The sequence below is a fragment of the Trichoplax adhaerens genome, genomic scaffold (genome assembly GCF_000150275.1).
Source record: "Trichoplax adhaerens TRIADscaffold_7 genomic scaffold, whole genome shotgun sequence".
Classification (NCBI taxonomy): Eukaryota; Metazoa; Placozoa; class Uniplacotomia; order Trichoplacea; family Trichoplacidae; genus Trichoplax; species Trichoplax adhaerens.
The window spans coordinates 3,027,789-3,044,933 of NW_002060949.1; the positions used below are offsets into that span (position 1 = coordinate 3,027,789).

General features: G+C 32.1%; 1 protein-coding gene across 1 annotated transcript; it reads right to left on the reverse strand.

Moving 5' to 3' along the window:
- Positions 1 to 569: 569 nt before the first annotated feature.
- On the reverse strand, positions 570 to 16,798 carry TRIADDRAFT_58131 (uncharacterized protein; the record flags this gene model as incomplete). Its single annotated transcript, XM_002114347.1, has 57 exons — positions 570 to 713; positions 831 to 911; positions 1,112 to 1,357; positions 1,482 to 1,544; positions 2,067 to 2,153; positions 2,251 to 2,433; positions 2,599 to 2,649; positions 2,735 to 2,812; positions 2,898 to 3,005; positions 3,096 to 3,195; positions 3,643 to 3,713; positions 3,861 to 3,928; positions 4,034 to 4,123; positions 4,579 to 4,753; positions 4,923 to 4,970; positions 5,046 to 5,196; positions 5,542 to 5,801; positions 5,898 to 6,014; positions 6,121 to 6,258; positions 6,779 to 6,850; positions 7,144 to 7,210; positions 7,323 to 7,450; positions 7,526 to 7,728; positions 8,042 to 8,254; positions 8,350 to 8,386; positions 8,499 to 8,584; positions 8,703 to 8,794; positions 8,887 to 9,022; positions 9,142 to 9,229; positions 9,591 to 9,719; positions 9,817 to 9,880; positions 10,013 to 10,119; positions 10,499 to 10,798; positions 10,959 to 11,101; positions 11,629 to 11,731; positions 11,870 to 11,986; positions 12,098 to 12,275; positions 12,400 to 12,461; positions 12,697 to 12,822; positions 12,926 to 12,995; positions 13,114 to 13,148; positions 13,255 to 13,338; positions 13,431 to 13,493; positions 13,586 to 13,654; positions 13,733 to 13,805; positions 13,987 to 14,063; positions 14,152 to 14,202; positions 14,540 to 14,579; positions 14,655 to 14,701; positions 14,812 to 14,875; positions 14,952 to 15,058; positions 15,145 to 15,234; positions 15,357 to 15,437; positions 15,532 to 15,613; positions 15,725 to 15,753; positions 15,921 to 15,994; positions 16,741 to 16,798. 57 exons carry the CDS (start codon positions 16,796 to 16,798, stop codon positions 570 to 572), a joined length of 5,904 nt encoding a protein of 1,967 aa, XP_002114383.1.
- Positions 16,799 to 17,145: the final 347 nt, after the last annotated feature.

Genomic DNA, 17,145 nt, shown 5'->3' on the forward strand with positions numbered 1-17,145 from the left:
GGAAATTATCTAGAAGATGCGGAATCCAATTTTTTTAAACAAAGAGAAATACAACATACACCTTTTTATTATTATTTTCAACGTATCGGTACTACTGGTGTTATCATTCATAAACTATAATATAAAAAGTATCAATTGGGTATATAATCTTCATCATTATTAGCTATTGGCTTTGGTGAAGAAAATCAATCATGTTCATTAAAAATAAAGATTTAGTAGTAACAGGAAATAATTAGCATATTATACAAGCAAATCAAAAATTATACAGTGATTGCATAAGTTTGTCTATATCATATCGTTGGATAGAATAGTATTATGATTTACACTATATAGAAATCTCTAATATCAAGTAGAAGAGAGTAGAGAAGTCTTGCCGTGACTTTTATTTTCTTACTGGTTTTGGGTAGGCGCTGAACCGGTTGACGAGATAATTGATTTCAAATCCTATACAGAAATCATGTAGCCATGATTAATATTGTTGATGATAATATTCATTAGACGATAGATCTTCGTACTATTTAATATATGCACTAAAGTATCCTATGCATATTCGTAGTGTGAACGTAAGATTATAAGCTGTTAGCTACCGCTTTCTTGTATGTTTTGCATGCTTTAATAGCGTTATGAAGAATAGGATGAGAGAAAATGGTATCAAATGGCAATGGAGAAGCGGTAGATGAGCCAAGCTCTTGATATAAATCCGATACATAGCTCTAAATGGGGAGTTTTAATACAATTGCAATAGAAAATGAGATTAAATAGATTAAGCTTGATATTCATGAAGTGATAAAAGCATAAGTAATCCATAAATGAACGATCGTAGCACTCACTGTTGTTAGAGTACAATTATCTGTTGTCGACAGTTCAAATCGGTTTGATTTCTTCTTAAAATAAGTTCCATGATTGAGGACCTAAAATTGCAATAGAAAACATAGATGCATAAACAAACAAAATGCACAGTGTTCATAGTTTAGACAAATAATTTAAGTAGCTGATATATGTCAGCTAAATTAAATGTCTCCTATAACTTGGAGAATCTGATTTGTTTCAAAATTATTTTCGAACCTGATTGATTCAATAATATTTCGAACCTAATTATTAATAATTGTACCTTCACTAAAGCTTCAACAGGAATCATAGCATTATTATGTGTCGCGCTTTCAGATTCCTCTTCTTCTTCTTTTTCTTCTATAACTGTATGTAGGCTTGATTCAGTTGATTTTTCTTCATTCTCGGTTTTTAATCCATCGTCAGTGAGCTCTCTTATACTAATATATGGCATTGGCTGACTCGAAGTAACGCTAAGAGCTCGCATTAATCCAATATCGTGTCGTCTTGCTTGGCAGAAATAAAGCAACTATAAATTGATATAGAGATGAAATAGAGTCAAAAACTGAGTTGTCCATACTGTAATATATAAAGTTTTCATGTTAGTTAAATAACATATCAATATCATAAAATTTTATGATGTTAATCAATACCATATCTACGTAATCAAGAAGAAGCGTTGAAGTATTATTATGGCCAAAGATATCAAAGAACGCCTGCAAGAAGAAAAACTTGAATTATTACTCGGCATATAATATTAAGCCCGATCATTTAAGTTATACGATACTATTTCATATCATCCACAGATAATGTTCCCAAATTGTAAAAACAATCGGGCTATTTTTTACCTTGCAAAACTATTTATTTGGGAACATAAGCAATGTAGTATCAAATTATAGAACAAGCACATCATTCCACCCAAAATTAAAAGCTACGATGACTGGGAACGGAGCTAATTCTATCTTGCGATTCAGTAATTGACTAAGTTTATAGGCAATCCAGCAATGTAATTAGTACTGCTATATTACAGTATATCATTAGGATCGGTTATAAAGCAGTAGGAACTGAACGAGTTCATTATCATCTTAAAATATTTACTTGGAATACACGATAACAATTGGATTGCGGTGTACATTTTAGGTACGAATACTGATGGGAATTGATTACCAAGGCTAATCTAATTTTTCATCTCATGTAGCGAGAGTCGAATAAATTTAATCATGTTATAAATTAATGACCTCTTTCAGCTTTCCAAGTCGATCATATTGTCGAGGAAGAGATGGACTTTGATTGCTAGGCGGTGAACCTTTAAACCATAATTCTATCTATAATATCCAAAATGAAGAATTTCTCGCTTCTTAATGACACGATTTGATATTATTATTCTCAAACAACATAGAATAATTATGAATTTTTAAATACCTTTTCATATTGTGCTTTTGTCACGAAGCCAGTGTGATCGGTATCCACTTGACGAAATTTCTTCAAGGTATCCAATAATTGATCTCGACTTGGCCAAGGAACAGGATTCATAATAGCTACTAAAAAGATTCGCCAATTGATGTACTCCTTATCCAGCGATACCAAGTTAGCCATGTCATTCAACTACGAAAGAAGAAATGATAAAATTATATATCAAGATTGGATGACAAACAGCTACGTTAAAAAGTTGTAAAAATTCATAATGATGAAAATTGAAGCTAGTGATTATAAATAAATATTTTAAAAATGAATTATAGTTGGGTTGGAAATACACAGCTATATAATTACTTGTGTCTGATTTAAGAGCATCCATTTATCCGGTAAAGTTTCCTGACCGTGCTATTATTAATAATTATGAATGGTTAAGATTGTATGATATTTTAATGATAATTAATTACCAATTATGAATTAATGTCATTCTAACCGAAAGCGAAATAGTTCCGTGAAGGAGATCAATAAATGCTTGCTTAGATATGTAACCGTTGGATGCAATAGCAGATAGCTAAAAATAGGATGATTGATCATTTCGATATTAAAACGCTTCAAACGGATTGAGATTCCAATATCTAAAATTTTATATAATGTACCTGATGGGCCAAGTTTAATATTTGCACAACAGTAAAATTCTCTGGCATGCTTGATTCAATTGGACTAGGGGGTGGAGGTGGCTCCGGTATGTTATACATCATGACATTCTACAACGTATTAATTATCGTCAATATCGTATAAAATTCATCAAATTTCTTTATCGATTTTAATGGCTAATTCGGAGACATCATTTCTACCTCATCGATGAAGAAGTTATCATTGACCAGTTTAAGTTCATTTTGTATCTTTTCCTCACTCTCGATAGCAGCTCTCATCATTGTCGTTAATTCTTTAATACTATAAGCCAGTTAATATGAACGGTTAGAAATCATTGAACTTCAAGAATTCTATAGCCAGAATATAATTATTATAAATGGATAGGATAGCATTATACTGTACGTGTATACAACATTTGGTATTTCATGTCTGTTTACATGCTAAAATCAAGGCTACTACACATTCTAACTGAATAGCGAGATTGGATATTGTAAGCTTCTACCAACGAAATAAAGTCTATTTTCTTTAGCTAATTAATCTCTTTAGTTAAGCTCAAACGATTATTACCAGAAAATAAAGTAGTTTACTATAGAAACAGCTATTTTAATTGAGCGTAGTATATAGCTATATATTCCTATATATTATTTTATATCTGGTTATTTTTCTCAGTTTCCACATTCAAACTGTCTTCACTTTTAACTTACGATCAGCACTTCAATTTTGTCAACTATAACTATAAAGTAATACCTTTCCATTTCTTTGCGAAATCGTTGACCCAACCAATCATCCATATCTTTATACATGACTTCAGCCTTATGCTAGCGGAATAAGTTTTATAAATTAAAGCGGATATGGAAATAACATTAATCAGATCTAAACTAGGTCAATAACTACTAAGCGTACCACAATAATTAAATTTATTACATATCAACCAAGCGTGATGATATCCTTAAAGTGAACTATACCTTTATTACTTGGATATCGCAAATAGCTCTACTGCGGATTAATTCTAATCGACTTCTCAATCTAATCTCTATAAGTAGAAAATGTTTTAATTTTTAGAAGTATTCATAATCCTTTTTCTTCCACCATATCTTAGCTACTGAAGATGATGTATGAGCCATAACTTATGACTTACCTTCAGCTTTTGTAGCCGCTGTGAATTCTTCACGGATCTTCTCACGTATAGCGATTTGTTCCTTTTCCTCAGCTGTTTGCTCAGGAGGTTCTAGTCCAAAGTCATGAGTACCATGAGTATGATAGCAATAATATTTATGTAAAATTAAATAAAAATACTTTCATCTATTCAATCTTTATCAGTCAGAAGCGTATATTTCTGAATTAAGGAAGATTGTGATTTCGATTAACTTGAACTACGACGATGATCGAATAAGAATTGACATCCTACTCGCTATAACTGTATGAAATAATGAAGAACTAATGCATCTCACTATCAATAATCGACGCTTCTATTTAGTTTATTGTAAATGTTTATCCTCACGACTTAGAACGTTAAGATGCGATTTTTCTTTAGGAATGAATACATCATTATGATTATAATCCCTAGTATTTCTAAGGATACTACAGCAATCGCAATTCACTACTCCTGCAGATCAATTCATACAGGTGAGCTAGTCTTCACCGACTAAACATTTCATTAGAACTGATAATCACTTCTCTTACCTTCAACGGGTTCTTCGACTACAATTTGTTGTTTTTTATGTCTGCCTTTCACTACCTTTTCTTTCTTATGCTTTTTTTTAGTTTTAGCCGCTTTCTCTAAATCACGCTGCCTCTCGTGTTCACGCTCACGTTCTTTCTCAGCTTCAGCGGCAGTAGCAGTTAACTCAGCGCTGATCTAATATAAATAGATTAAAATTATATATTAGGTCTATGAAACACGTAATATCTATGCTATTCAAGCCAATTAGTGATTGCGGATTCCCTACAAATTAGTTTTGTGGTTTATACCAAGCAACACATTACAAAATTATAAGTACTCTCTATTTAATATAAGGCATACTTACCATCATTAGAACATATTCTTGGACAATATTATACGCATCATTGATAACCTAATAATCCAAGATATACCGATTTAACAATATCATCTAGTATCGAGACAATTATCATATCATTTAATCATCTACCTTCTCATCAGGATCCATATGTAACGAAGGCGAATCCACTTTTTCTTCTTGCTTCTCTTTTTTACTCTTTTTCTCTCTTTTTTCTTTACTACCAGATTGACCATCTTTACTTTGCTCAGCAGATTTTGGTCGTCTGGGAATTAATGGTATTCTATATAATCATATCACGAAATATAATGATTAATAACGAGTAGAATTAAAAATACCTCACTCTTGTTGTAGTTTTTTTTATATAGATATCACGTATTAGTTTGTATGCAAATAATATAAAAATAACTATCAGGCAGATATTTTAACGCTAATTATAAATATGTTGCCACTGTCGAATGCTAAATATTACGGAAATTGGTTAAACTATGATAGCAGAATCTTTATATACAACGGATGATTTATTACTGCTTCTAGTTATGCATCAAAATATTATAAATAGGCTAAATCAAATAGTGGTAGGAAATCGAGGTAAGAAATATGGTAGTACGAAATGTGGATATCATACTTTGTCTTGCCATCTTCAGTATCTTCATGATTCATTGCTGAAGTTAAGGCAGAAATTCCACGCTCAGCAGCATCTTTCTCTTTTTCCTTATCCTTATCCCTCTCCCGATCACGATCTTTACCGCGATCTTTGCCTCTACTTTCCTTAACTACACTCTCTTTTGCGCTAGTACTTTTACCAGTAGATGACTGAACTGAAACCGAGTTCGTTTCGATGGTTCCTTTTAGTACCACTACTGAGCTAGATTCAACTGTTGCTAGCTGTAATTGATAAAAATAAGATTATATAAGAGGATAAGAGAGACAGCGGGTAGATGAAAGCTATTTGATAACGGATATTTCAGCAGAAATGCTTACTTCAAGAAGAGGTAAACGACCGTTAGGTACAGCAAATTCGATTAATATTTTACCAGCGGCAGACATGTAATAATCTTTCAATAGAAAACATGTATCTTGTACTCGGTCTAGTTCAGCCTAAAAATCATTTCATAATTAATCATCATTAAATTATAAGCTAGTTACTACTTGGTAGGGAATTCATTAAGTATTATTGCTATCTTGATAGCGATATAAACTCTACCTGCATTAAAGTAATATAATAATTGGTTGTTAAGCCAACTCTGTCTTCTAACCATCCATCTTTCATAATATTATCTCGCTCTCTTTCGGCATCTTCCTTACGTTTATCACACATATTCCATAGTTTCTCTGCAAGATCCTAAATAGCGTATGGAATGAAGTCTTTTAGGGTTAGATACTGGCTTAATAAATCAATTCCAATAGCGCGTAGAAAATTTCTTAGATATATTGATTAGTTTAGTACATAACTTTCAACAACACCTGTTGAAACTAAGAACTTCTAGGATACAGCGACTAGATTAATAAAATTGTATTCAAACAGCATGGGTAAAAAATAGAAGTCTAGTACTGTATATATGCCAACATATATATGTCTTGTTTTATTAGTGCGGCAAATTATATACCATATGTTAAATGTTGCTAAGATGAAATTATTAAGCAATTAAGCTAGTTCAGTATGAATGAGCTAAAATCTTTTTAGATAAATATACTAGTTTGCTATACCATTTCAAGTAGCACGAGCTAAAATAGAAATATTGTATGTTACAACTACAGATTTAATGTTATGTATTACAAATTCAGGGTAAATCGGTCACTGCATTTGCTAGTCATTATGGCCTAATAATTTCAAGATCGGATAATATCTATAATCCACGTACCATTACGGTCTGATGGAGTTCAGCCTTGGTCTCTTCATCACTCCTCATATCTTCAGCTAAGTCATTATATTCCTACAAAAGACGAAACAGCATAATCAAGTTAGTATTTCCAATTTTATTAAACATACAGCAGCTTTATTGCTTAGCTGCGTTAATGTATTATCATTACTCAAAATATCTAGGAATGTCACTACTCACTAGTGTAGCGACAAATAGAAATTGTGTTTAGGCTGTAGCTTTTACCCGCTAATTAAGATAAATTTATTATCATTTTATTTTGATGGTACTGCAAATCCATAGGATGTAAAAATGTCATATAGGGTACCTATTCATGAGTATATTAGCTCAAATCAAGTACTACTCACCTTTTGCCACTGGTTTACTAACATCTGTTTTAAATCAGGCCGGCGAAGAAATTCTTTATATTCATTGCTATCAAGATCAATCATGAAATTTCAGTATTGTTATGAAATGTCTATGAGTTGGGTCTATATCCTAAACTTGGTAAATCCACCTCTTGTTCAGAATTAAGCTAATAGCTTACCGAATATTATAAAAGTACTGATAGGTGCTCTCTCTTTCGTCTCGCATTTTACGAAAGATGTATTTACATGAATCAATGTAATTGATTTCGATATTTTCCCATTGGGAAGATAAAATGGTTGCCAATTCCTATCCATGATGAACGTGATAAATAATTCAGATGATAAACCTACGATATATATCTTTAAAGTTCCATAATTTTACCAATTCAATCGTATTTTCAACATAAATCCAATCTTCTGAACCAGGTTCTGGTTTTGGAGGACTAGGTGGTCGTTCTTCTTCTTCTTCTACTTTGTTTAAATCTTCCGCTTCTCCTTGTCGGACGAGTGATTGCTCTTGGATGACTGGTTCTGCCATAGCGGAAGATCGGCGTCTAGCATCTGATTTCTTTTTGAATTTCTTGCCTTAATTTTATAAAATTGGTCAGTACGAAAGATATTTTAAAATATTAAATTGATCTTATGGTATGCTTTGCTATTCAGATACCATAATTAATCATAATTCTATTTTAAACATTGATTATTTATTGATGATATGGCAATATATATCGAAGTAAGAGGTTAATCAAATGGAATAACTGCAGGGACTTGTTGTGAAATTATACTCGATTACGTATGATAAAATTGTTTTTATGCTACACAGGATGCAGAACAATACAGTACCGTATAATATACTACCTCAAAGGGTATAAACCTTTCCTATCATCTATTAGATTACCTTTCTCCTTGATGCGGGGACTAACATCTTTGCTATCTTCCGATTTTATCGGATGATGCTTATTCTTTTCCTTCTCTGTTTGAGCTTTACTTTCATTTTCGATAACAGCAATTAGATTAGGGGTATCAACAACCACTTTAGGTGTTTCAGCTAATGGAGTGTCTTTATTTTCAGGTATTAAGGATGCATCTTGTACGGGATGAAGATTTAAATCTATGAACCAGAAAAAAATAATGAACAACTAAATTAGTCAAGACCGTAAAAATGGCTATGATAAAAATAATCTATCTACATCGCAATGGATTTACCTAACGGTTGCTGAGGCGATAAAGACCTTTCAGCTACCTGCGTAAACCAAATTTTGAAATATTTTATCAGTGATATAACGATTTAATAATGATACTGATCATCAGGTTACAAATATTGATAAACATGGCTGTTATATCATTGAATTTACTCCGCTAGAGGGTTCAGGCTCCGGCTCCGGCTTTAATTTTTCTAGTACTTCTTCAAGAATAGTCTCCACATTTTGAAATACAGTTTCTATATCAAACATAAAGTTTTTAATCAATCATCTACTATGAGTAGAAGAAATCAATTATTTTGCTACTTAAAATAAGATTGGTCTCTTTTTTCACACAAGGTGAAACAAATTAACTACCTTGATCTTCAGCACCATCAATCTTCTTTAAATTACCAAATTTTGTAAACCATTTCTCCAGTTTTGACCAAGTATCATGAAAGCCAACCAACCTTTAAACAATTCCATAGTGAATTTAGTTATTATTACAACAACGTTTAAGTATATTCTATCTCTGATATTATGTATTTGATTCGTTTTCTACCTTTGCTGAACATGTTCGCTGGCATAGTTTGCATCACTAACTGGCATAACTTTATCTTGCTTGTTAAGACCAGTCCGGCTACCTTCTGGTGGTGGATTAAATTCTTCATGATACTGTTTACTAGACGTCATAGTCTCTACAATAGAAATTGCCTTTAGTTTTTCGCAAAATCATAGCTAGATCAAACACTAAACAATTCTATAGTCATAATCAGCGGTTATAGTGCAAAATTAATTGTAATCTAATGAGACAAACTTGTTCTTCCTGTTGCTCGTTTCAAAACAACTTCATCTTTTACATCAAATAAAATGACAACATCGATTCCACTAACGGGCGGCGGTAACTATTAAATACAAAAGATTAGCTATAACGTTCATTTTAATTCCTACTTACGCGGATCATAGCTAAGACATAGTAAATACAAGTAATATAGGAATATCTATTATAGAATTAATTGATCAGTGACTCAACTTTCCCTTAAATTGGTATTATTAATACAACGACGCTAAAGATGATCTTTTCTTATAAATAGTCTTATTATAAATTCAGAAGTAGCTGTGATGGCCTAGATTCATAGCTAACTATACCGACATCGGTATATCATAATTATCACTTTATTAATGTAGAGATACAGATGATAATCTGTATAGGCGAGGAACTAAAATTTCGTATAGATGTAATAAAAGTTACTATCATTTATTTACCTTTTCCTCCGGTTTTGGATCAGGTGCGAGCAAAGACTTCTTGCGCGCTTTGCTACCACCTTTAGCTTGTGATATGGTTTTAACTTGAGGTGGGCTTGGATCATAGCCTGTCAAGGCTTTCTCAAATAGCTATCAAGAATGATCAATAAGATAAAACCATTAAAATGAAAACTTTTAAAAGTTTTCTCTATGCATACAACAGTAGAAATAATTATCTAATCTTTACCTTGGCTTGGTTATATGTTGATGGGAAATCGTCTAAAATCCAACCGGAACCTTGCGGTATTTTCCTATAAAGTAATAGTCAGTTATCTTAAAAAGAGAGTCTACACATATGCTATTCTCAATCTAGAAACTGTCTTAACAGCTCTATAAATCATAAATTTTATCTCTAATTGGCTAACATCCTATATTAGACTTACTTAATGGTGTTAGTAATGATATCCACCATGACTTGATCATCAACAGCTTTTCCACGTTTGAGAGCTTTAGCAGCTTTAAACCCCAACTTTGCCCTAGGGCTGTAATTCTAGCATGATATAACAAGTAAAATGAACTCAGTCAGGCTTATAAACTACTATTGCATAGAATCGTACGAATTGAAAGCGCAGAGTGATTCTAAATCGCAAACGCATATAATTCTATGCTCTGATAGTGCTAATGGATTATAACATGTTGCGATGTGTAGCGTTATATTATGAAGGTGTAAAGTAATTATTACATCAAATTCTTTATTTAACTGTGTTAAGTAAATATAAATTGTGCTAGTATGTAGAGTTCTATTACTTCTATATAGTAAAACTGCTAGTTGACTATGGGACTAAGGTTGTAAAGGAGTGACAAGATTATAAAAATCAGAATTTGCGCTAATATAGCTTTCAAGGACTTTAAGGATATCATTAAGCTACCTCAATATCAGATGCTCGGAAACTCATGATTGATCCTCGGCGTTTTCCATCATTGGATGGCTTATGTTCAGTCTCTTGAACGGGGCCTAAATGACCATTGCTACCATCATAAGACTGTTTGGCAGCTTTACCTATGTAGGTGCTGCCGCCACTATGCTTTAAATTGCCACCTTTAGATTTACTGTCTTCATTCGGAATACCACTTAGCGATGTTGATGATTGCATTGTAGTTTTGCTACCATCGCCTTCTTGTTCGGAACCTTGACCAGTGGTATTTAGGTTGGTACTAGATTCATTATCCTTTTCATTTTAAATAGGTATATGTAAGATATATAGATTTGTTAGAAGCTGCAAAAAATTCGTCATAATAGAGGTAAAATATACCTATAGTATCATTATAATTGCAAATATTAAAATCTAATATTCTAACTACAAAGTAGAATTTGGCATTTTTATTCACCTTTTTCATTTCATTTTCCCCTAGGGCACCTTCGTCTTCATTAGTTTCGCTCTGTATCTTGCTTTCATCTAATTCACCTCTTTCAAATGCATCTACAGCTTCATGAATTAAATTATCTAGCTCGATGACCTTGATACGATGGTCTATAACATCATAGCATAAAAAAATTAGTGATGCAAGATAAGATAGCTTAACTTTCTACTGTAATCTGCAGCTGTAGCCTTGATTAAAATGGCTTAGTATATTTAACTACATCTGCAACTTTAGCTTAACTGTAATATTTAAGCTAATGTTATACCATAGTGGTGCTAAATTGAATACTCCTAATTTCTATTGCTAACTACTACAGTTATATTTTTTATTATTATGACTTAATACATAATAGTACTTTAATCTAACAGTGTATTATCATAGAGCTAAAATTTGCTCAATTTTTAGCATACACGCTGATATAATCTCTTAATCTTGAGATATTAATGATTCATGCTGGATCTTAAACATAGTTGACTTCATGTCTATAGTAACAACAGCTAAAGTTTGAACAATCTACAATGTATGAGCAAATATAGCTTCATAACTTTGTTTTTTTCAGATTAATTTAACATTAAACCGTTGATAAACTACTATGTACTAGCAAAATTAACTTCATTTTGTAATAAAAATAGCTTACTTTCAAGTAATCTATCTATAGTGACTGATTTTCCACTAAATTGCTTTCCAAGAAAACAGGCTTTAATTGGAAATTCTGGAAATTCAGGAGCATCAACCGGAGGCTGAATAAAACACAGAGGCGAAATTAACATTATTACTTACTTTGGCAATAAATACCCATAATTTGTAAACAATTTTGATGGAAATGGAATAATTAAATTATGTTACACTGGTACAGATTTTTCGACAATTATTTGTACCTCTGGTGGTGCCACTGTATTAAACAATGTTTTAACAATATGGCCAAGAATAGAGTTATCTTTTGGTGGAAATTGATAATCGAAATTTTCTGGCGGATTCCATTCTCCAACACCATTCTTAATATACAATAAGTGTTAAAGTGAAAGAATAAAAGTGATTTGTTATTTATAGGTCGAAGATCATCAATAAAATTGCTATTAGAGTAGATTTTGATTGCATATCCTCACATTATATTCCATAAAGTCTGCTTCATCAAGTAAAGCTTGTCTTTCTTCATGCAATATATTGGTTACATCGGCCTCCTCTGCTTTATCGTCTTCTTCAGCTTCAGGTTGATCATCGAAGAGTGGTATCCCCACAGTAAATAACGTCTTCCATTCGCTTAGTAACTTTGATGGTAATTTGCTAATATACATATAGATTGAAAGTTTACCCATTTTTAAGTCCCAGCATTAACGGATGAAGTAGTTTAATGCTAATCATCTTATTTAACTATCTAACAAAAACTAAATATTATAATAATGTTTACTTTTCAGTTAACTCGCGATATTGACCGATTCTGACTGAAAAATCCACGATTTGATTCATTATCTAGGAAGTAGAAAAGCGATGTTCAAGCAGAAATAAAAGAGCTGAAGGATGAATAAATAATTACTGTTCTATTTGTAAATATTTCAGACACTGGGAAATATCAATTATATAAATTATATGCCTAAAGTAAGATAATAGGGGATAAATTGATGGACTACAGCTTCAAATCATAACTACATGTTATCTATTATATTCAACGGAGATCGAAAACGACAATAATCTCAACATGACTTACTTCCATACACATAGAATAATGCTTTTGGTATTTCCTTTCAGCACGTTCATTTAAAATTTGCTGATGTAATGCCTTTTCTTTTTTCAATTCTTCCTGATACTGTAGTCTTGCTAATTCAGCATATTTCTAGTAGAGTAAAGCATTCATTTTGATATTTTAACCCGTTATAGATTTACTAATTGGTCATTCCTTGTGAGATAGCTTCTGAAATCAGACCCGGTAAACTTACAGCTTCACGGTTTAGTGCATCATCGAAATCTTTCAGTCTACGTTGGGTATATTCATTTTCACGTTCAATACTAATAGAGAATTTGAAACTGATTTAGGTGTACGTAAATTTATATCGGACAAAATCCACTATTTAAGTCACCATTAATCCAGTAAGTATTGTTTACAGTAATCAATGAATATATTTACCGATTATTGACGATAACTTCTTTCAAATGGCGTTCCTATAATTATTAAGTAGTAATAATTATAAATTAGACTATTAAAGGCTCTCAAATTGCTCGTTTTTGCTTTGGGCCAATTCTTTAGATTTCAATTATTTAAACTTACGTGCATTAGCTGAACAGCAATTTTACGTTCATGCTGTGATTGCCTCATTAATCTGTTAACTAAAATATCTTCATGGTGGGCTTCCTAATGTTTGGTAATTTTAAAATATGTATAAAAATTTAATTTTAATATTACTCTTATATTGTTAAAGCTTAAGAGCGGTTTTGCTAGCTCACTTCTTGCATATGGTAAGCTTTCATTTGCTCCAGAAGTACACGCCGGCGCCTTTTTTGACGTTCCTAAGACCCAAAATGGCATATTTTAATGTGAATTAAAAGGCAAAAAAATATCCAATGCTCATAAGCTGTAAAACCGGTTGGTAGAACGTTACCTCTTTTGCGTTTAAATCATCTTTAACTCGTCTCTTGATTCCTGTTACATATTCTGTTGCTTCATTGGGCTGAATTTGTGGTTAAAATAATTGTGATTAGTTAATTGACTTTTTGCATTCATTTTGAGTATCCTAGCGATGAATTACCTGAACGATGTTGATTGGATCCAGTTTATTTTTGGGCTTACCATCATCGTTTAGCATCATATCAACATCGAAACTGGATAAAAATTAGATAAATGAGTAGCTGTAACATTTTAACTATACTACATATGTAGACAGATATTCGCATATAGATGTGAAGTTGTGGCTTTTATTAGCTGTCTATGCCGACTAATTAGTATGTCATAACCTTTAATTACGTATTAGATAATTACGCTGTAGTTTTGTCATAAACTTACTCGACAAGTAATGGAGAAGAAGGCATTGCTACATTTCGAATGCTATTTTCAAACTTTTCAATCTCTTCCTTAACCACCTAGTAAGTGTATCAGATAAGTTAACGTAAACGAACTACAAATGGAATTTTAAATTACAATCTATGAATTTGAATCTACAGAACTTACTGTTTCATCTTGTGTCTTTCGCATTTCAACTGGAGACATACCGTTCGCTTTCTGTGCGGCAATATATTGAACAGTTTGTTAGTAGATCTCGAAACTAATAAACTAATTCTATTCTATACCATGATGTTCTAGCACATAGGTAATAGAGTATTAACAGAGCTTAAAAGATGATAAATTAGTTTTCTATACCATCATTGATACAACAAGTATGATAGCGCAGTAATATAGGTAGAAAGTAACAAATGAGTTAGCTGTTTATATTATACTGTCCGAAAAATTACTTGATAGCGGGTACGTAAATCTTAAAGTAGTTAGTAATACCAGATAGATATATTATTACTAAGTGTATACCAATGATTATAAATTAATCTACATGGGCTACGATTACCTTCGTGCTGGGTGGTTTAGGAATTCGGACAGCAGCAGCTCTAATATTTAAAAGCATTGTTTAACGATTATGCTTAGTGCAGATTGAGAGATAGGTAAATAACAATTCTAAATACCTGATTCTTGATAATACTTCTGTTTGTTGTTGTCTCAAATTACGAAACTGCGAATGAATTAAATTCGATAGCTTATGTTAGCAATAATCGGTTTTAATACGGCAACACTTGCAAATTTTAATACTGTTTGTATTAAACATTGCAATGTTATATGTACCTTTGCTAGTTCTTGCTGCCTTTGCTGCTCTTTCTCCTGCCTCCATTGCTCTTCTTCTAGAAATCTAATCGATGATTTACAGTTAAGTTACGATACCCTATTATAAAGAGCCTCCTATATGCTCATTGAAAATAACTCACTTTTTCTTAAAGGCTTGATCTTGTAGCTGCTTCTTCTTATCATTATATCTGTTTTCAATTTCTCGCAGATTGAGTGAACTTTGTCTGGTCGTTTCGCCAGTTAATCGCTGCATAAAGATCCCAATGAATATCGAATTATTTATGATATCAATTGGTATTTATGTAGGAGAAAGCCTTTTGAAATATAATTTACCCTCTTGAATTCGATACTACCAACGCTAGCTAGTGCAACATTGGCTCGTGCTTTCATTGTTTGCATGGCTGTTCCAGTTAACTTACGTTTCTAATTGAAGTAACAAGCGAGAATTAGAGAAAATATTCTTTAGCCTCCGTAAAGTAATATTAGTATAATTCAATATAGCATTGTATGTTGGAATTTATCTAGAAACCGACTATATTTGATACCTCTTTATTGTTAAGAGCAATATAGAGTTCATATAATAACCTAACAGCCACTCCATGCTTTTTATACATAATATCTTTAGCCTACAAACAGAAATAGACAAGGATTAAAGAAAATATGATTATCAAACATCTACTCTCCTATAGTTATCAAATAGTAGAAATTCAGAATACTTACGGTAGCTGTGTTAAATGGTATGTCAAGTAGCGCCAAAGTTGGTTCGATCAACATAAAATTATTTAGTTTTGATTCCGAGGTACTAAACGTGAAAAGAATCTAAGAGTTAACTTTAAAGCAGCATAACCTTCAACATCATTTGAAGAATAACGTAAGCATATGAAAATAGGTAATCTTTAGTCGATAAACTAACCTTCCTTTAGAAAAGGACCCAAAGTCACTCTGCGCAACAAAGTTAAGAGAATATTTATAAACGATATACGAGCATATATTTAAGCTATATTGTACCAATTATAATTAGAGTTAACGTAGAAATTTTCAATTTATATTCACAGTTCAATTACTGCTATACCAATAATTGCTATTACAATATTTATTAGGCTTCTTACCTGTAAACTGTATTTGTTTAAAACCTGTCCTATAAGGTAACCATTTGCAAATTCAGCTTCAAAGTTATCAGATGCTGTAATGGTTACACGAAAAGTTAGTCTCCGCAGTTTAGGATTATTTCTAACTAACTATTTATCGAATGGTTAATTAATATTCTGCGTTACAACTGCAAAGGTCGGCTAGAAGATTGTATGGATCACTTAAGGTATATAACTTTGTATTGCCGTCGTGAGTTTATAACTAGGACTTGCCCTGAAAATTGAAATTACTTCTAATATGCTAATAATAAATAGTTTGCATATGATATGCGGTACATAATAATAGCATATTTGGTTACGAGATCGCGTTATATTTCACACTATTATGAATTTATCGCCATACCCTACGACTGAAAATTAAATTATTTCTAATATGTTTATATCAAACACTGTCTCCAACTATACGAGTACAATACGGTTGCTAAAATTAGTTGTAAGATTGCTTAAGGTATATACGCCCGGCTCCCGTCATAAATTCATTGGTAAAGTTAATCTGTAGCAATACAATAATATCGAATGGTAGATGCATGTCATATGTTCTAATGACGAGGATTAGTTATAAGAATGTCTAAAGATCTGTTATTTCGCTAACATTATAATTTTACTGCTAAGATTAGTAAACTAATCTGAAGTTAGGGTTATTCCTGATACATTTATATCTAAAAGTTGATACGTGATTCACTTAACATAATACGCATAACTACAGCGATCAGATTGCCAAATCAGCTAGTCTATAGAACTTTGCGATGGCATCATGTTTATAATCCTAACGCAGACTTACTGATTTCACGCTCCAAGTGAACATCTTCGTTCAACCATTTACATAAAATCGCCGTCATTCTCGTTTATGTAAGGATAACTTAAATGTCGGCAAAGAGCATGGAAATATTACTTATATAGATAATAACTCTGTACAGGCAATTTCGTTAACCGTTAACAATTCATCAACTTTCTTCTAATCAGTTACTGTGCATATAGGTGATACTAAATTCCGAATAGATAGACTTGGTTGCACTGTATAGTATGAGCCGTTGCTATAGCGACATGAAAGCAACATTTATCAGCCATTGAGTCTGCGTTAAATTCAAGTTGTCCATATAGGCTCAGAACATACTGTTCATTATATCGTGTTTGCATCATTAGTATCGGTATATTCAATTGTATCGTGAAATCACTAGAGCGGTTA